Source organism: Glycine max, chromosome 7, assembly GCF_000004515.6.
Source record: "Glycine max cultivar Williams 82 chromosome 7, Glycine_max_v4.0, whole genome shotgun sequence".
NCBI classification, from domain to species: domain Eukaryota; kingdom Viridiplantae; phylum Streptophyta; class Magnoliopsida; order Fabales; family Fabaceae; genus Glycine; species Glycine max.
In genome coordinates, this window is record NC_038243.2 from 38934110 (window position 1) to 38956332 (window position 22223).

At 31.9% G+C, this 22223-nt stretch overlaps 1 protein-coding gene and 1 long non-coding RNA gene across 2 annotated transcripts; both read left to right on the forward strand.

Annotated features, from left to right (window-relative positions):
* Positions 1-1293: 1293 nt before the first annotated feature.
* Positions 1294-2779, forward strand: LOC121175172 (uncharacterized). The gene is made up of 2 exons (XR_005892372.1): positions 1294-1432; positions 2080-2779. It is a non-coding gene; the product is annotated as an uncharacterized lncRNA (long non-coding RNA).
* Positions 2780-3619: 840 nt separating this feature from the next.
* Positions 3620-8152, forward strand: LOC121175204 (PI-PLC X domain-containing protein At5g67130). The gene is made up of 8 exons (XM_041017542.1): positions 3620-3681; positions 3750-3995; positions 4121-4334; positions 6288-6440; positions 6593-6896; positions 7160-7383; positions 7479-7565; positions 7985-8152. The coding sequence occupies exons 1-8, from the start codon at positions 3620-3622 to the stop codon at positions 8150-8152; spliced, it is 1458 nt and encodes a 485-aa protein (XP_040873476.1).
* The last annotated feature ends 14071 nt before the right edge of the window (positions 8153-22223 follow it).

The following is a 22223-nucleotide window of genomic DNA, read 5'->3' on the forward strand; positions in this document are numbered from 1 at the left end:
CATTCCCACATACTCTATTTTTTCAGCTATCACTACTTGCCTAAAATCATGTGTTGTACATTTCAATTGTAATGTTTTAGTTCATTGATGGCTTATGCAAGTATAATACTGATTTTAACTAGAGCAGACCAAAACTATATAAAACAAGTCTAATCTATGGACAAAAGAAATCAAAAAAGAATTTGTGGTGCGCCAGACAAGCAATATATAACCAACTAATGCCCATCTCTGATATAACGTTTGGTAAAAAATTCAGTTGCATCTTTTGTTACATAATGTCAAATAAAAGATGTAAGATAGAAATTTGAGATTTCAAGTTGAACAGACAATCTAACAGATTTAAGCCTACAAATAAAACAAATTTCTGTTGCTGAATGGAAAGTTCATTACTATATATACAATATCTTTGATTGCAAGCTTAGTAGCAGTTACAGAAGTCAATATTTGTGCCAATGACTATCATCATTTCTATCTTACCTATTTTGAATTATGGCCTTGGTTTATGTGTCTAGATTGACACCAGACTCCTACATACACAATATCTTTCATTGCAAGCTTAGCAGCAGTCCCAAAACCCAATTTTATTCGCAACCAAGTGTCATGATTTCTATATTACCAATTTTGCTAGCTGTTAATGTTGAATCATAGTTTTGCTCTCTTATCTGGCATTCGTCTCATATTGTAAACCTATTCCACGTCGTCCAGATTTAAAACAAACTTCTCTTACTTTATTTCAAAATCATTCTTCTCTTTACCTTACAACTCACTCAATTATATCATTACCCTTTTTCAATATGCAGAATTACCAACATGCAAACATATCTAATCCAGCAAATGGCACCATCAATAGGCAAGCTATGATCCAGAACCAACAAGATGCCTTATCTCCCATTTCTTTCATCTTCTAAATTTATTGTACCTTCTGCAGATTTAAAACAAGCATTTGGTTCTTGATTTCAACATGAATCTACTGTTTAGTTTATAATTCACTCAATTCTGCCTTTAGTCATTTTCAACATGCAAAGAGATCTAATTCTGCAAAAGCCAGGATCAATAGGAAATGTATCATGCAGTAGAAATGACATCCTCATGCTTAGTCATCTTCACAGGCAACAATTAACTGCACTTCCGAATATGATAGTGAGACATCTGATATAGCATGTTCTGCAAGAAATCAATTTACATAGCTTGCTTAATCACATTTTCTTTTGTTTCCTCTCTGTTTTTTAGTCATTGCGTCTGATTCATCAGAAAGTGTAAATTTTGAATCCACACAAGGTACTGCAAAAAGAATGTTTCATGCTCTTTTTTGCTATGGTTCAAATATTGCTATTATATCTAATTCTAATTTTTGCAGGTTCAGACTCTAATTTTTTAACTGCCTATGAGAATTGTCAATCTCCAACTAATCAGCCTATAATCGACACTGAAGGTAATAACTATAATTCTGATTTATAATTTCAGATATCAGTGCACATGCTCTTAAATTAATATTCACAATTGTTATCATCATATTGTATTATGGTATTAAACAATTTCAAGATATTCTGATCTTGGTGATCAACTCATGCAATGTAGATATTGTAATGCAAAAATGTGGTATGATGAAAGAATATCAAAAGATAAAAATTGTGGGAGTCCAAGGTTCAGCTTATGCTATGGAGATGGTAAAGTTGAATTGCCATTATTACAAAATCCACCTCAATATCTCCAACAACTTCTGTTTGATGATAATACAATTGATAGTAAAAATTATCAACATAACTTACGAGCATACAACATGACGTTTGCCTTTACTTTTGCTGGAATTAAGCAAGACAAAAAAATTAATAATTCCATAGGACCTCCTACAATTAGAATACAGGGCCAACCATGCCACAAAATAGGCAGTCTATTACCAATGCCTGAAAAAAAAACCCAAATTTGCACAGCTATATATCTTTGACACAAAAAATGAAGTGCAAAATAGAATTAATGCCATGAGGTAGAAGTTCTTTTATTTTTATTACTGAGAAAATTATTCATTCACCCATAATAGTTTGTTGCAGTTATGAATATCTTTAAATATTGTTTTTTCAGTCAATATTCTGGAATTCAGGGCCATATTGTTTCAAGTTTAACTCACATTCTGGATCAACACAATTCTCATGCTAAAAGTTTTAGAATGGCCAGGGATAGATTGGCAGATGATCAAGCCGATAATATCAAATTGCAACTAATAACTGCTCGGGGAAAAGATGACCGTGTATATAATATGCCTAATGTTCCCGAAATTGATGCACTTATTGTTGGCGATTTTCATCCAGGCTCAAAAAGAGATATTATTGTTGAAACTCAAAATGGAGAATTACAAATAATCCATAAACTGCACCCTGGCTATCTACCACTATAGTATCCTCTACTTTTTCCTTATGGAGAAGATGGATATAGAGCTGACATACTTCACCGTTCTACTTCATCCAGCAAAAAAAGAAAGAGAAATTGTCTGACAATGAAAGAGTGGTTTGCTTATAGACTTCAGTCCAGGTCAAATGAAGCACATACTTTATTGCATTCTCGAAAATTATTTCAACAATTCATTGTTGAAGGTTATACCATGGTTGAATCTGAAAGACTTAGCTACATCAGAAACAACCAAAAGAAACTTAGAGTTGACAAGTATTGTAGCTTACAAAATTCATTGGATACTGGAACAGCTAAAGGCTTAACCAAAGGGAAAAGAGTCATCTTACCTTCAACGTTTGTTGGCGGCCCACGTTATATAGATCAACTTTACTTTGATGGTATGGCAATATGCAATCATGTTGGTTTCCCAAATATTTTTATTACTCTAACCTGTAATCCAAATTGGCCTGAAATTCGTAGATTACTTTCACCTTTGAATCTCAAACCAACAGACAAACCAGACATTGTATCACGAATTTTCAAATTGAAATATGAACAAATGCTCTCAGACTTAACAAAGGGTCAATTACTCGGAAAAGTAGTTGCATGTAAGTTGACTATAATTTTTATTCTTAAACTCAAATATAAGTTTATCATTTGGCCACTTTTCTTTATTCTATAATGCATATATTAATTTCTAAAATCTTACAATTTGACCGATACTTTTAGAGATATGAAATACATAATTATACTTTCCATATTAACATTATCATTTACCAATCACAGATATGCATACTATAGAATTTCAAAAGCGAGGACTTCCTCACGTCCATTTATTGTTATTTCTACACCCAGACAATAAATATCCATCTTCAACTGACATTGACCAGATAATATAGGCAGAAATACCTTCCCATGAAGATGACCCAAAACTCTACAGATTGGTGGAAAACCATATGATACATGGCCCAAATGCAGTCGTTTTTATCCTAAACAATTTCAGCCTCAAACTCTTTTGGATTCAAACGATTACCCAGTCTATCATAGAAGAAACAATGGTCATTCAATTTCAAAGAATGGTATTATCATTGATAATAGATACATAGTACCTTACAATCCAAAATTACTGAAAAAATATCAGGCACATATAAATATTGAATGGTGTAACCAAAGTACTTCAATCAAATATTTATTTAAATACATAAACAAAGGCTATGACAGAGCGACAGCTGTTATGGTTTCTAATAGCAATGAGATAACTCAAAATGACGAACTTAAAGAATATTTAGATTGCAGGTAATTTTATCTTAACTTGCATAATTTATTTGCTCACTATTACTTTTACTGATCAATCTATATGGCAGATACATTTCTCCCTGTGAAGCTGCTTGGAGAATATTTGCTTTTCCAATCCACGGGAGAAAGCCTGCTGTTGAGAGATTGTATTTTCATCTTCCAGATCAACACAATGTTCTTTATGAAGATCATGATGATATAGATGATGTACTATCCAAACCAACTATTTCAGATTCAAAATTTCTAGCTTGGATGAACACCAATAAATGTTTTGCTGAAGGCAGGAATCTTACTTATTCACAATTTGTGTCAAAGTTTGTATATAATAAAAGAAACAGATCACGACAACTCAGGAAAAAAAAGGATATACCATTGGAAGACTCATATGGGTGCCACCAACCACAGGAGAATTGTTTTATTTAAGAATGATGCTTGGCAGCTGCAAAGGACCTACTTCATTTGAGGATATCAGAACTGTTGCAAATATCCAATATGCAACATATAGAGAAACATGTTTTGCCATGGGGTTTTTACAAGATGACAGAGAATATGTTGAAGCAATCAAAGAGGCTAAGGACAGGGGCACAGCTAATTATCTAAGGAAATTGTTTGTATTAATCCTATTAACAGGTGCCATGAGCAAACCTGAAGAAGTTTGGAACCAATGTTGGCATTGACTAGCTGATGACATTGCATATCAACATAGCAAATCAACAATGAACTTAGGTAAGTCGTGACTGTTTCTACGTTGCACACCAATAGTCATAATCATTCACTAAGAACTTGCTTTTTATTTCTTATTCACTAACAACTTGCTTTTTATTTCTTAGAATTGCAGATCAATGATGATACTCTTAGAAATTTGACATTGATTGAAATTGAACAACTATTGCACATAAACCAAAGATCACTGAAAGACTATCCTACAATGCCATTGTTAACTCGTTGGCAAGTGTACCAAATCGTTACAAGTAGTAAAGTTCTCGGAAGTTCGAGTGTCGAATCCACAGGGACTTTGTTTGTACTTAGATTAATGCAAACCCAATTTAAAAGCAAGAGATAAGAATTTAAAATAAAAGATAAAGAAAGATAGAAGATAAAGTAAAGAAAAGATAAGATATTTAAAGATAAAATTAGAAGATAAAAGAAAAGATAAGAGATTGAAAGATCAAGATAAAAGATAAAATATTTAAATTGCGATATGATAAAGATAACTACTTCTACGAAATTCAAATAAAGGAAAAATAAAATCTATATAATAAAATTACTAAAACCTAACAAGTCTAATCAGCCTAGATATATGAATTCAGGATTTGTCTGTTATCAATACCAGTAAACTAATTATGCCCCACATCTATTCATCTACTTGTCCCTGATGCTTCACGATGACAAGCCTACCTTAATTACCTATCTTCCAAATGCCCTTTGCGAAGACTCAATAACTAAGATGCATTAAGATTACATTCTAGATGTTTGCTAAAGCATGGGCATTGGGACATTAAGTTATGCTAACCCAATAATTTCTTTAAAGCTTCTCCTTCGTGCTCATTGCAACAGAACATTAGGTCCCCACTTTCTTTCTTTTCAACTCTTTTTTAACTGAAAAAGTCTGTAAGTGGTTGATTATAAGGTTGCATGCTGCAGGATAAATCGTTATTGTGAAAACTTCGCCCAAGATTGTGTCATGTGAGAATCTATATTTTAAATTAACTGATCAACTAGAAATTTTTTACACGGTTGTATAGCTCAGTGGCGGACCTACAACCACTTGAGGGTGTGCACTTGCACCCCCTCATTTTTTAAAATTCATTAAATTTGTAAATAAAATTTTATACTTTTATATTTTATTTATCTATATTTATATAATTGAACCCATTGATTTTATTTTTTATAATTTACATCTGACTTAGGGTCTTGAATCCGCCACTGGTATAGCTCAAGTGGTTACTAGTTTAGTTGGATTTGTTAGGGACTTAATGTGAAATGGGAATCTTTCAATTTTCTTAATGACATACTTACATTGTTGAAGGCCACCAGTGACGAGGATAGCTTTATCTGGTTTCCTACGAACAAGAATGTCTTGCATGTGGGAATTTATATATTAAATTGACTAAACAAGTAGGATTTTTTTTCCATGGTTGAACAGTTCAAGTTGTTACTAGTTTAATTTGATTAGTTAGGGACTTAGTTTGAAACGTTAATTATTTTTCTGAAGATTCTCTAATTTTTTTTATTGACACGTTTGGAATTGTTGGAAGCACAATAGTGATGAGGAATGGGTCAAAGTTCAAACATATGCAAAACAGCCAAAGACATCTAATTTGTATTCACACAGTAAAATTACTTCGTTGAATAGATTGGTGACAATTGGTCACTTGATCGGAATTATTCACCAACTTTTGTACAGACTGAATAGCATCATTTAAAAAATAAAATAAAAGATACCTAGTACAAACTACAAAGTGTATGCCAATAAAATTTGATCCAGTTCCAGTTGATAAAGAGTAAACTCATCTCACGATGACGTGCATTCGATTTTCACTGTCGATGAGAAAGAGAAATTATCCCTCGTGAATTTACCAATCCATAAAAGAAATCTAAAATGATTTCAGCTCAAGAGCTTTGGCACCTTATGCTTACATTTCACATTTCTCTTGCAGAATGGAGTACGAGGGTTGATGCTAGACATGTATGACTTCCAGAATGATATTTGGCTGTGTCACTCATTTGGTGGCCAGTGCTACAACTACACAGCTTTTGTCAGTAAGAAATGACTTAGTTGTTGGTATTCCAAATTAAGGATAATCAATAATGCAATTACAAAACACTACTATTTCTCTGTGACCATGAAATCTGGTTTATGCTTTTATATCATAATAATTAGTAGTTGTCTGAAATGTGAACAATGCAGCAACCTGCCATAAATGTTCTCAAAGAGATTCAAGTGTTTCTAGATGCAAACCCATCAGAGATTGTTACCATTTTCATTGAGGATTATGTTACATCGCCAAAAGGCCTAACAAAGGTGTTTGATGCTTCTGGACTGAGAAAATACTGGTTTCCAGTGTCTAGAATGCCCAAAAATGGTGGAAACTGGCCAACCGTTGATGATATGGTCAAGAAGAATCAACGTTTAGTAGTCTTCACTTCAAAATCATCTAAGGAAGCTTCTGAAGGGATAGCTTATGAGTGGCGATATTTAGTAGAAAACCAATGCAAGTACTACAAGTTCCTAAAATTTAAGTTTGCTAATAACATTATTTATAGAGAAATGTTACCAACATAGTAGTACTTTCTAAGACATTGTTTTAAGCACACTATGACTGGAATTTATTAGAAATGAGTCTTACTCTTTATTCAGTGAATCTCAGATATGTTTTTGTAATTTTCAATGAATTTTAACCAATACTAAAGAGTGTGTTATCGATAATACTCTTAATGGTAAATGGTAATGTAGTTTTGAGAATGCAATTTGCAGATGGAAATGGAGGCATGAAGGCTGGTTCGTGCCCAAATCGTGCGGAATCACCATCTATGAACACAACATCAAGATCACTAGTTCTAGTGAATTTCTTTAGAGATCTTCCTGATGTAACTAAATCTTGCAAGGACAATTCTGCTCCTTTGCTTAGCATGGTCAATACATGCTATGAAGCAGCTGGCAAACGTTGGCCTAATTTCATTGCTGTTGATTTCTACAAGGTATTGCAACATTAGCCAAGATTGATATTGCCAACTTATACAGTTAGAGAATTTTGATGTAAGTAAACATAGTAAACCTTACATTGATGTTTCAGAGAAGCGATGGAGGAGGAGCCCCAGATGCAATAGATGTTGCTAATGGTCATCTAGTGTGCGGGTGTGAAAACATGGCCTCCTGCAAGGTTTGCAGCAATCGAATTTACAGTTCCACTCGGCTAAATGAAATTATTACATAGTCTGAGAACAAGTGGTCCAACTAATCTATACTAATTTATATACTAATTTATATTGAAGAGTTAATAACATGACATATAGAACTAACATGACGTTGGTCTGAAAAGAATTAGATTTTATCTCCTTAAATATGGTATTAAATTCGAATCTTATAGATGAGAAAAATGTAATTGAGAAAAGAGATCCTATCAAAAGTGGTTAGTCAAATTTATGATGAAAATTAGTAATTGACAAAGCTAATGAATACTTCGCACCTATAATATGATTAAAAAAAAACATGTCACAGAAATTAGTTGAGATAATGTAGTCTACCATATAGTACTCTCACTCTTTTAAGTTTGCTTAAGATGAATTTGCATTTGTGCAGGCTAATATGACATTTGGAGTGTGTCAGCTACCTGAGGCTGAAGCCACTCCTCCCCGTGCAGCAGCAGCAGCACGTGACACTAGCTTTGGTATTCGAAATTGCAAGCCAGTTTATTTGCTGTGGTCTTTTGCCACCACTGTTTTTGGGGGCATGCTCGTGTCATTGTGAACAGACATTTCTCTTAACAAAAATCCAAGTAGAAAAGGGTAGGAGAAAGTGTGGAAAGAAACCATTTTTGGGGGAGAACGCTGAATGGAGCGTGAACATTTGGTGCAGTGCAATGATTTTTATTTTACTTTGATTTTGAGACAGGAGCTTTGGAAGGTGTAGTTGTAATTTTATAGTCATAGTGGGTATGCAAATGCAATTGGCTCTCTAACTTAGTATTGCTAAGTTATTAGTGTGCAAACATGTGGTGAGGTTATGGTATCATTAATTTAACGCGCACTCAAGAAAAATATAGAAGTGAATTTGGGAGGCTGTATGTTCATGAAATGCCCATCCAATTAACAATTATCCTTGGGTATATTTGACATATTTATACACCTTGTGCAAGAAAAGCCATTTATTTTATATAGCATTAAGTTTTTCTTTAAAAAAAAATCCTCCTTTAGTAATGTTATTATGTATGAATTATGTCCTATAAAATTATAAGATATCAACTATAATAGAATGGGTTACATACTTGTAAACCCAAGGTTGTTATAGAATTTGGTGGCCAGGATAAACAACATATGATAGGGTATATTATTATATCTTATTTATTGATAATAATTATTAGTGCAAAAGTTATTTCAGGTGGAGAATAACATTAAAAATAAATAGGATAAGCTAAAGAAAATTTTCTTTTTCATTGTCACTTCAAATTATACAAGTTTTTTATTCTCTCATAAAATCATTTTGAATCATTGTTATCATTATTATTATTGTTACAACCTTCATCATTGTGATCGTTATTACAATCACCATTATCGAGTTGTCATAGTCACCACAATTGTAATTACTATCAAATGCACTCTCACCACACTCCTGATCTAACCAATATTGTCATCATCACAATAATTGTTACTATCATTATCTTATGGTCATCTCATTATAGCTATTGATATTATTCATTATCATTGTCACCATTGTCATTGCCAATATTTTTATTAGTATAATCACTATCTTAATCACATCCTTGTGAATGCTATCATTATTTAAACTTAATTTATAGAAAAAATACTTAAATAAATATTTAAATAAAGATATAAAATTAGCTTATTATCTCAATAAGCCATAATCACAACTCATGCATAGTTGTTCATTTACCAAATTTTATCCCATTTTAGATCCCATATTCTAAAAAAAAAAAAAAACAAGGTAGAGCCATCTTGCCAACCCCATAATCTAACAAAAAAAAGGCTCATCTTGCCATCTTTGAACCCATTAAGGGGTTGCTCTTAACCCCATTGGAATTGCTCTTGGCCCCTATCAAGGAGTTGGTAACTTTTTTTACTCCAAGAATGCCCTTCCCACAGAATCATAATTTTGTTGAATAAAATGCACAATGAAATCCCGATTCTATTACATAACCAAATTTGTCCCCCTTATCACAACATAATCGTGATTCTGTTGTATACTATACAACAGAATCATTGTATACTATACAACAGAATCACGATTGCCATATATTTTTGTTCTCCCCAAACATAACAACAAAATCATGATTATGTTGTTATTTTTTTGGCACCCCCCTATCACAATAGAATCATGATTCCGTTGTTATTTTTTTGGTATCCCCCTTATCACATAGAATCTTGATTTTGTTGTTTAAGTTTTTTAATCATAATGGAATTGCGATTATATTGTTATTTTCCTTGGCACTCCCTTTATCACAACGAAATTTTGATTCTGTTGTTTAAGTTTTTTTATCATAACAGAATCTCGATTTCGTTGTTATTTTTTGTTAGCACCCCCCTTATCACAATGGAATCAAGATTACATTGTGATAAAAAAAACTTAAACAACAGAATCTCGATTCTATTGTACTATTTTTAAAAAATGAATAAAAAAGGAAAAATACATTTTGTGTTTTTTATTGATTGAACATTGGAACACTGCATTGATTGACTTAACATTGCTTTCCCTGAGATATATTGACTGAACACTACTTTTTTCTAACACGCATACCAACTATATTAAATATAGACACGATCTAAACCATCTATATTGTCAGACCAAAGCCATTGGGTTCTCCTTTACCTCTAAAGTCACGTCTACCTTGGTAACCACCTCTCTTGTTCCCACCACCTACTCCAACGGAATTTTCATTTGATTCTTCATTTACACCATCATCCCTTGAGACATTTGTTGTGTTCAAACTGCTATTGCTTCTCCAAATGGTGTTTTGATTAGCATCCCCGGATCTAGAATTCCAATTACTTTTCTTGCCCTAATTAGAATCTTTATTTCTAGGATCCCCAAAACTCTAGTTAGAATTCTTTTTTTCATTTCTAGCACTCCAAGAGGATTTGTTAAAGTTCCAAGCTTGGTTACCATTGTTCCCAAAGTTCCAATTTCTTTTCTTGCCTTGATATTCACGATATTGCTTAAAACATGGAGAATATACTTGTTGTGTATTGCAATGGTGAAATGATTTCATCATTTGAAGGGGTATTGTTTGAATATGCTAGTGGTTCTAAAATCGTCAGAATAAGTGAAAATATGTCACTTGATGCTTTAAGGAAAATAATTAAGGACGTCATTAAAGGTAACCAAATTTTACTTGACCTTTTTTACTGACGACCTATTTATGTAGGTGATGATTGTGTTGAATACGATTGTATGAAGCTTAAACACGACAATAATGTAGGAAAAATGTTTTTCATCTTTTCGGAATTTAGTGGCAAAGGTCTCGTTGACTTGAATGCAACTTTTAGTCGATCTTCAGATGAAGTCCTTGCCCTACTATGCAAACCAAGGAAACTCAAATCTGCTAATGAGATCATTGCTTTTTTGCATGATAAATCTATGTAGTCATATTTGTTTTTACTTTATAAAAATCATACGTTGATTGTTTTTAAGAAAATTTAGTATTATTAGTGCTTTTTTAGTTGTTCATGTTAATGTTTGTTTTATGAATCAATTGAAAAAATAGTTCTTGTTACTAGGCACGTGTTGTTTAAACAGTTGTTGAACGCAAAAAAAAAAAGTAATTTAACCACAACATAAACTAAAAAATATGTTAAAGCAACAATAATTGTGCATAATGCATCAAAATATACTAATAATACAACAATATAACAAAAAGTCAACGGCCTCTGCCACCATCCTTGTTAGTCCTTTTCCTAGGTCTCTCTAGTTGCTAAGCCCTCTTGTATCAAATCCAAAGCTTATTGCATAAGTTTATGATGGCTCGTGCCCTATGGAAAAACTCTGAGGTCCAACAAGTTTTGCATAGTTTATGACGTTATTCGGAATTGATCCAGCAATAAAAATTACATTGCAATTAGTAACTATTTTTCAGTGACAATGCAGAAAAAAATCAACAAAATCCAATTTGCATTACCTAGCAAGAGTAGTCTCCACCTGGTACATAGCCTGTCAATGGTTGCCCAAGCTATGGTTGTACTATGACAGGTGGTAAATGTACAGGACCACGAGATGGTTGTCCCTCCTCTGACAAAATGACATAAGGACGAAAAACCTTGTAAAGCCAAGGCAAATAGTCATAGGTGTAAGCCCAAGGACTAGGTGGCCCAACATCGTCAAGAGGAATGATATGTTATTGTCACTCTGCCCATGCCCGATCACAAAGCTAAAGTGTAGGACGAGGAGGTGGCTGACGTGGAATCATATGGACATGGCCAAATTGCCTAAGCACCCTCTCTAGATGATAGAGAAAAAGGATTGTTACCCAAAAGGTCTCACTGCCCTATGGTCCTTATATGGACACCACATAATAGCATCCATATGTAGGTCATCCAGTCTCTCCATGATTAGAAGGGCACGCCCAGAACCTCTTAACGGCTTCAATCTGGTGGCTACCGATTTGTCCACAACATAATCCTCCCCCTCGGAGTAGCCAATAGTGAACAGATGTGCAAATACCCATGATTGTAAAAAATATCAATAAAAATATTAATTAAAATAATAAAAAAAACCATAATTAAAATACTAAAATAATTTACTTACCATGAGTAATGTCATATAACATCTGCATTGCTTGCTAATACACTGGCTCGCATAGGAGAGATGGTCATACAGTTACATTATTGTAATTACTCCCCAAGCGTACTCATGACAAGCATTTAGGTTGTTGAGGTACTTGAGGTAGGTGACATGGATGTGAGTGGAGGAGTTGTCGGCAAATATCATATTGTTGATCAAGTGCAAGAGATAAGTCATCACAGCCCAGAAATAAAAGCCTTACTCAATGTAGCGGTGGTAAAGGTCTTCCAACCACGTCAACCTCATCTTGACACCTACATTTGTTGCCGCAAAGGCCTCAGTCTCTGTCGGAATGTGCATATGACTCATCAACAGGATCTTTACTGCCTCTCTATCAAAAAGTGACGGGACATGATTGATGGACTTGCCTATCACAAGAAAGTGTAACAAACAAGACACATCATCTAATGTGATGGTCATCTCTCTAATGGATAGGTGGAAGAAAGACGTCTCTTGGTGCCACCTCTCCAAAAACCCATTCACTGAGCCTTTGTTTGTTGTATGAGACTACTTCGTAGCAAGGTTTGCTAACCCCGATCAATCTACGTAAGCCTTCACCTATAGATGAGTAGGGGCGGTAGCACCTGGCCATTGTGGCTTACAAGCTTCAACTCTGACCGCTCCTAAGGGATCCAGTTGTGGCCAATACAGTGGTCCCTAAACGACTGAAAAAGGGACATATCAACTGGACCTCCTCCAAATGAAGGTCCAATGATCCTACCAGCATGTAGCTCTGGCTCTACCTGTTGTTGTTGTGTTTGTCATCACAATGCTAGCATGTTGACGCAGTCATTCTACGATGTCTATCTGCAACATCTACTCCTTGTTGCAATGGACCTTCATCGGAGGGGTCACGTCCAACAACATATGGCATCTGCTTCATTCAAGCCATTTGAAAAAAATGAAAAAAATAAGTCAACATAATAAACAACTATATTTAACTAAGATAATAAAATAAAAAAAGTACGTTTTCCTAAAAGTAATAAAAAAATAAAACATACAATGGAATCACGGTTCTTTTGTGTGTTTCATCAAAATGCATAGCAGAATTGTGTGTTGTTTTTTAGAGCCACAAGAAATCACGATTCTATTGTAGTTTTACAAACCCAAAAAGAATAGGCATCGAAATCGTGATTCCATCGTGTCAAAATAGATGACAAAATCGTAACTTCATTACCCATTTTTTCCTAGAAAAAAATATAAATGGAATCAAGATTCCGTTGTATCTACATCTATAATGGAATCATGATTTTGTTGACCACAAACTCACAAGAAAAAAAATGTACCTCAGAATGAGTTAGAGAAGGAGAGGGAGAAGGATTGGGTTGGGCATGGTTAGGTTAGGTTGCAAAGTGAAGGAGGAGGATTGGGGAACGAAAGAAGAGGAAGAGAGAAAAGGTTGGGAGGAGAAGAGAAAAGAGGAAGAGTGTAGAGGGAATGGGGTGAGAAGGGAGCATAGTAGAGGGAAGAGGAAGGGGTGAGGAATTTGAAATAGGGATAGAATAGTCTTTTTCCCTTCAGGTAAGGGCCAAGAACAATTATGATAGGAATCAATAGTAGTCCCTCATTAATTTCAAGAAAGGCCCATCACATCTTCCTCATGTGTCACCTCTCTCAACCATTCTCTTTGCATGTGGTGGATAAATGCTCAACAACCACCATGAAGAAAACACCAAAATACCCTGCACAACAACACTCATGTTGTGAGTTTTAATGCTAATGTTAACTTTAAACTCTTTAATTCTCAACATCATGTTCTATTTCATCCTCCACAATCCAGAGTCATTAATTTTAAAAAAAAAATAATGCTAATGTTAACTTTAGACTATTTAATTTATTTCTTAATTTTGTTATGTTAACCGCTAATTCTTTAGTTGATTTTGTAATGTTCCGTTAGTTATATAAAATCAAAGTAAAAATAATCTAGTTAAAAATTACTTGAAAAATTTTCTTTAGGTTACACAATGAAGTTCTTGTGTTCAATTTTTTTTCACTATTTGTTGTGCTTACTCACCTCTGGTTCTTGACCCACTTCTACTATTATCATCTATCCTCGTATTCATTATTTCATTGCTCCTTCAAAGACATAGATGACAATATGATGTCATTGCTACATATGTGAACATTGAGAGTCAGTATTCATTTCGTGGATAACATTCACCGTGAACATTCTAAAAAATGAAAACTAGAGGGGAAATAATATGGAAGGAAATTTGAGGCACATAGTTAGTGAAACTATGCGCTATTTCTGGCATATAAGATAAATCCTTCAACTTGAGTTTGAGGGTTAGGCAAAGAAAAATGTTTGGGGTTTGAAAATGCACTTGTTTAGCATATTGTTGGTGTGCTTGTGTCAATATAGTGGTACAGCCTATAAGTATCAAGTATGCATCTTAATATTTTTTTTAATCTCCTACTTTTTTCATCATGTGTTGAAAGATGCCTTAATCCTCAAATTGCATCTGTTGCGGAAGTTTGTACTGTTGCAGCCGACACATATGTTTAGTCTGCTATTCAACCACGTAATCTTTTGTTTTGAATCCAAAATAATTAGGAATTTCACTATTATGCATTTCTTGAAAATTTGTGTTAATAAAAAACGGAGATGAAGAACTATAAGTTGTATTTATAATCTTATTGAGTACTATTCACAAGTATCACTTGCATTATTTCTAATGATTTGATGAAAAAAAATATATAATTTTGATACCTGTACTTTTTTTTTTTGTCAAACTTAATTTTGATTCATGTATTTTTAAATCAATGAGTTTAATCTTTCAGCTTTAGAAAATATATATGAATTTAGTTCCTCATCCAACTTGGTGACAGTTAAAATTCATCGCTAAATATTAAATTTAAATATAAAAACTAAATTAAAACATTTTAAAAAGTTGGAAGACAAAATTCGCCAGTTTGAAAACAGAGGGAGCAAAAGTTTAAGAAAAAGTACAGTCAAGCGGGTACTTCACTGACTGCTCTAGCCAGCATGGTCCATCAACAAAGAAGTAATATAAATATAAGGCAATTGCTTCCAGCATCCCCAAATTTGTTTCTCATCCTAATTCGGAATGTAATTTATATCTTGGATTAGTCATCTCAAAATGTAAAAACTTTCATTCTGGATTACACTCTAGAAAAACTAACCCATAATGTAAAATTACAATTTAGAATATGCTTTGGAAGGTTAAAAAGGTGCAGGAAGTAATTGTCTAGATATAGAAGAGAAAATAGACTCTGGACCGATCGTTCAGAGGAAAATAAACTGGACCAAATTCAAACTTTAATGTCTGCTCGAATAAATTTCAATTTATGATTGAAAGGAGTTGAAATTAGAAGTGGACGTAAAGATGAAGACAACTTATTGCTAGTAAAATTGGGTGAGCGTTTAAGTTTTAGAACATTTTAGGGGTTTAACTCTCTTGGGTTGAGTTGTTCTCAAGTCTGCTATGAGTGTTTCTTGAATCCGGTGACTGAGTTCCCTTGACCCCAATTTGGGGGAACTATCCCTTTATATCATGTATCTTTTTTACACCAACCAAAAGTATTTGTTAAGAAAAAAAAAAGGGGGGGCTTTAGATGAATGGTTTATACGCATGGCATGTGGATAATAGAGTTTGACCAAGAGTTCAAGCCTCAAGATTTTTTTTCTAAATCAGAAATATTTATATCTTTGCGAACAATCTTGTTTAAGTTTTGAATAGAATTATTATAAATAATACATTTTTAAAAAAATATTTAACGTAGTTACATATTTATAATTTGAATTCAAAAAAAAATATTAAGAGAGAATAATTCCATTTCAGTAAATCCACGTATTCGGTGGTTAAGACTCGAGATTTTTTTAGTATGAACTCTTATTTAATTTATATTTATTTGTTTGACTCAATATGGTCCAAATTTATTATAGATACTTTTTTTACTGCAAATTTATTATAGATGATAAACCTTAGCTTAAAATTATTAACTTTTTAACCAGGTTGTATCTTTTTTTCTTTCTATCTATCATATGAAATCACCGTGGATGATAATTTTGTTCAAATTAAAAACATTAATTTGAAGTGTTATTTACTGTTTTATGTTAAATTGGTCTTCATTGGTGGTTCTATAACTACCAAAAATTAAATTATAAATATGAATATTATAGAGAATAAATCACGACTTTAGTCCGTGAAAATTTACATAGATTATTCTCTAAAATTAAGAAATTTCAAATAAGTCTCAATATGTATAATTTGTCAATTACATTAGTACAAACTTCAAAAAATAATGTCTTACGCAAAAAATATTAATATATATTTAGAGACAAAAACGATAGTAAGTAATTAATTATGTTTAAGAACTTGCATGAAATAACTGGAAAATTTAAGAACTTATTTAAAATATACTTAGTTTAGGAGACTAAAGTGATAATACTTTACACTTTCAGATATTAAAATTAGTTGTTTACTTTACTCTATTATTATAGGTCTATATACAGTAGGGTCATATTATAATAATAGAAAATTTTGTTAATATAAAATATTGATCGATAAATATTATTAGAACAGAAAATATTAATCAAATATTATGTATGTATCATATTGTTATTATGAAGCATAAATAGTTTAATTTTTATTCTACAAATATTATATTAATAAATTAAAGCAATTTTATGTTTAACATATTTTTATCTATTAATAAAGGACATTTTTATATAATATTCTATAACAATAAGACTTTAACGAATATTAATTTTTTTCATATATAAAGCTTAAATCTCAAACTTAAGAGATCAATATAATAATTAGTATCACGTAAGCCACACATTGCAAATAAATCTATTTCTTATGAGCTATGACTTATGTCATATTTGAGACTTGAGAGTATTAGTCTCTCTTATATATGTCAAGTTAAACATATTACGTAAAACTAAAATTGACTAGGTGTAAAGGAGTAAGTTCTAAGCAACATTGAACTCCAGATGCATCACCATTCACCACTCATGCACACGACGGGGCATCATTTTCTTCCGTGATTGGGAGTACATTAGAATTTCCACTTACCATGCTTTAAATGCACACCCATATCTTATGACTTATTATAGATATAAGTATAAGACAGAGTGGCATTAATTTATTAATTTGGGAAGATTTTCAGTAGTACTAGATTCAAATTTTGACAGCAACTGAATCTGAATTGGCTAATTACATGAAGCAAACAAAAAAACTGAATTGGCTACTGACCAGTGACCATTCATACTATATATTAGTGAGTTTATTAGTAATGTTTAACATTCTAGAATGTTTATTTCTTTTTTATTTAGTCTTTCATTTAATATTTTTTAATTATAAAAAATAAAATCATTTAAATTTTTACTCTTTTTATTTCACATGAAATACTAAAAACAACGGTGAAAAGAAAATAAAAAATAAATACACATTTTATTTTTACACAATAAAAATATCTATAACTGTGGTAGTATTATTTGAATGATAACAAAAATATTAGTAACATATCCTGTAAATGAATGTTGTATTTGATGAATATGTTGTAAACATTAAATTCGAAAAAGAAAAAAAAAACTTCTCATTTATAGAAATATTGAGCAAAATTTCAAAAATTAAAAATATTGAAATTATTTTTTTCTAATTAAATAAATTAAAGCTTAAACGTAATGAAAAAAAAAGGCTAAGAAAAAGAGAAAACATTATTCATTTTTTCTTTATGAAGAATAAAAAAAATTTAGATGTTATTTGATGACTATCTCGTGATTAAATTTAATTTTACTAATAAAATATAACATTTAATTATTCAAATTCTATGTTTACAATCTTACAGTGATTTTTTTTCATTTATATGAAAAATAGATGCATATTTTAGGTTATAAGTCATAATCATATTATTATGTTCTAAATAAAAAAAATAGAGTATTATACGATTATGCTTTCATTTCATTTATAAAATTGCATTCAATATTTATATAGATTGAATTGTCTCAAATTTATATGGATCCCTTTAAAAAAATGATTGGTTGAAATATTGAGTAGAGTATTTATTGGACAAGTTATTAAAATATTTGTATCAGTCTAATGTTAATTATCACTCTTGTAGATGCTTTTTCTTTTATGTAGATAAAAATAAAATGTATATTTTGTTTTATTATTTTTATCATTTTTACTCATAACATGTAAAAAGAAGCAATTTAAATTATTTTAAATTTGTTCCAAACAAAACTTGAACAAGAATAAATTTTAAAAATATTTTTTTAAAAAAAAAAAAAGCAGAAGCATGATATTGGACCGCAACTAGCCAAATAACTTTCACTTTCCTTTTTCTTCATGTATTGAGTCTCAAAGTGAAAGTTCACCAAAGTTAGGACAAAGCTCAAGATTTAAAAAGTGTTTACAAAAATACTTAAAAAATTACTTACTAATAAAATCATCATATTAATAACAAAAAAAGAATTCATATTTTTATATAACACGAATTTGTTTTTTATCAACTTATTCTTGATTATCGGCATGCGCAGTTCACAACATACCGTCGAGGTGTAGACCCATAAAATCTTTCCATTTAAAAGTATACTTTGCAGGGCTTTAATATCTGTAAAATATATATGGTGTATAAAGTCTTGGAAATAATCTAAATCCTACATCGGTTAAAAGTAATTCCAAATTATAATATATCAGTGAGGGACAACTCTATTCCTTGAACTAACTTTTGGGGTTGAGTTACGCTTCTCACATTATATACTTTAAGATTTAAAAAATGTTTATAAAAATACTTAAAAATTACTAACTAATAAAATCATCATATTAATAACAAAAAACGAATTCATATTTTTATATAACACGAATTTGTTTTTTATCAACTTATTCTTGATTATCGGCATGCGCAGTTCACAACACGCCGTTGAGGTGTAGACCCATAAAATCTTTCCATTTAAAAGTATAGTTTGCAGGGCTTTAATATCTGTAAAATATATATGGTGTATAAAGTGTTGGAAATAATCTAAATCCTACATTGGCTAAAAGTAATTCCAAATTATAATATATCATTGAGAGACAACTCTATCCCTTGAGCTAGCTTTTGAGATAGAGTTAAGCTTCTCACATTATATACTTTAACATTTAAAAAGTGTTTATAAAAATACTTAAAAATTACTAACTAATAAAATCATCATATTAATAACAAAAAACGAATTCATATTTTTATATAACACGAATTTGTTTTTTATCAACTTATTCTTGATTATCGGCATGCACAGTTCACAACACGTTGTCGAGGTATAGACCCATAAAATCTTTCCATTTAAAAGTATAGTTTGCAGGGCTTTAATATATGTAGAATATATATTGTGTATAAAGTGTTGGAAATAATTAAAGTCTCACATCGATTAAAACTAATCTCACATTAGAATATATAAGAGAGGGACACTCATCCCTTGAATTAGTTTTTAAAATTGAGTTAACTTTTTCACATTATACATGTTAAGATGGTATCGAGCCAATTTTAATTCTGGAATCACGCTTTCAGTAGTGCTTGCTTTGAAATACTTGTGGACTTTCCAACATAAAATCATTGATTAAGATATAGATAAACGGCGTTGCTAAATGCTAAAAACTGTTGCACCTCAAAGTCTGGCCCTGGCGTTAGTCAGAGGTCGCTATTGAAAAAAAAAAAAGATGGACGTTATTAGGGGACCACGCACCAATCCACATTGATTTATGTATGGTAATGAAAGTAGGAAGGGTTTGGATTTGATATTAAAAACAAAAGAGTAGGAGGGGTGAACACGTGGTGAGCAATTAGATGGACAGAGTGGAAAGTGAGTTCAATTATTGGTCAAAAGATTAGATTAGATTATTTGGTCTTAAAAAAATTAGTAGATTAGACGAATCAAGCATAAATATTATTCTTACTTAGGGCGAATCACAAGGCCAACTAGGCTTTGCTTAGTTTCCACACTCATTTTTCTCTCTCCAGAGACTTTCCATTCATGGGACATGGTGCCATAGGAAATGTCTCCGTAAATAACATTCATAGGAGTAGCTTATCTACTTTTTTATCATGTCATAACTTATCTTTGTTATTTATTGTAACTCTAATATAATAGTATATGGGATAATCTATTTGTAAAGTGAAATGGCATCCAGATATTATAGAGCTCACTCACGAATCTTGAGGGCAAGTCATCCCATTGATTTGCTTTTCTGGCACCTCATCCACTAGCATCACTTTAACTAGAACTAGGGTCACCATTCGTGATATATATTCATTAAAAGTTACGTATGCGTAAAAAGAACAGAGCTAAGTTAGCCACTTCGGTTCAGATTTCACAAATTTCGAGGCATAGCTAGTGCTTAACTTTTCACTATGATGATATTAAGCCGTGTTCTTCATGGGAGATCATTTGAGCACTGTGCCAGATTTATTGAGAACCAAAGGAGCACCCTACTTTTTGTGTCATAAAAATATTATCAATTGAATTTGAATGATTTCTAAAAGAAAAATATAAAATAGTGAATTTTTATTTCTTTATACGGCAGTGTTGTACACATAGACATTTTGGGTGATATGACAACCATGCGTCACTCACATGACATTGAGATAACAAGTGTTGTATGTGTTATTTTTAGAAAAATTTCATCCCTATAAAACTCTTAAAGTCCGGTGTCAATCTCTATAAATTTTGAACTTTGATTTTTGTTCTAGAGGAATCTTGAGCCTTCACTCCCACACTTTCATTATGCTCTCGAGCCAACATTACGGGGTTGTTTGGCTGTGAGAAGGAAAGAGGAGGGAAGAAAATATGTGACAAAAGAAATAGGTGACAAATATAATAAAAATAGAAGTAATTTAATTGAAGAGAAATAGAGAAGAAATAAAATAAAAATAGAATAATAAGATTTATGAAAATATTCATTTATCCTCCTAAGATTAATATTTTTTTCATTTTAACCATAAATCCAATAATTGTTTTTTACTATTCCAATGACGCAGTCCTAGAGGATAGAATTTTGTTCGTCACTTTTTGCTCTCTTTGTATTCATATTTTATCAAAAAAAGATGTAATAGTCAATTGCGGTTTTCTCAACAAAATTAACATTGGTAGAATAGATCACAGTAAAATAGCATTGAAAATAATTCATTAAAAACAAATATGAGAATAAAAAACACAACACCGAACATAAAGAACTAATTTAAGCAAGATAGACCATATTTGATGTAATGGTGTCGAAAAATAGAAACAATTCCACCACCGAAGTTTCTTTCCACCAACAAACAAATCTGGCCATGCACACTAAGTGCAAATTCCATCACGACATTTGTTGCCCGGCAGATCTCAATGATGAGGAGGAGTTGCATGATTCGAAGGCATTCAATGACAGTCATGGCATTCGTCGCTACGGCGGATCTCGACAGCAAGGAGGAGTTGCACGTTTTGAAGGCGTCTGATGTCAACAAGGACAATTCCAATGACGGGAATGATGGACCTTGATGATGAAAGAAGAAATGAAGAGAGAGAACAAGGACAATAAAGTAAAAAGCTGTATTCCTCTGCAAATTTTCTCATTTGAGAGGAAGATGAAACCATTGGGTCTCACGTGACTTTCAAAAGTTTCTTCACTACCTCTGCCCAACCAAATCACGAAGTCCATTGAATTCTCCGCTCATTCGCGCGTCTCCTGTTGAGAATTTTGTCATTCATGATTAATTAATTTGAACTACATGTTATATTATAATATTATTTATATTTAGAAGAGTTTAATTTAAAATAATTTAATTCAATGAGTTTTTTAGACTATTAACAAAAAATTAATATGAGCTTAATAATCAGAAATTCAGTTTGGCCTATTAAGGGATAATGAAAATCCTAATAGATTAAAACCTAAGGTATGATTATAATCTCCAATACATCAAATCAAGAAACACTTTCTCATCTTCCCATCTGAAGAGAAAGCGAAAGTCTCATAAGAAAAAATGTAATTTGGTTGAGAAAGGTCATTAAATCAATTGTTCGTGACCGTTGTAAGATGCGTGTTGA

Coding starts and splice junctions, on each gene's coding strand:
- LOC121175204 (XM_041017542.1), top strand. CDS start 3,620: ATGGTTTCTAATAGCAATGAGATAACTCAAAATGACGAACTTAAAGAA. Junction 3,682..3,749: donor AAAGAATATTTAGATTGCAG/GTAATTTTATCT, acceptor TCTATATGGCAG/ATACATTTCTCCCTGTGAAG. Junction 7,384..7,478: donor TTGCTGTTGATTTCTACAAG/GTATTGCAACAT, acceptor TTGATGTTTCAG/AGAAGCGATGGAGGAGGAGC.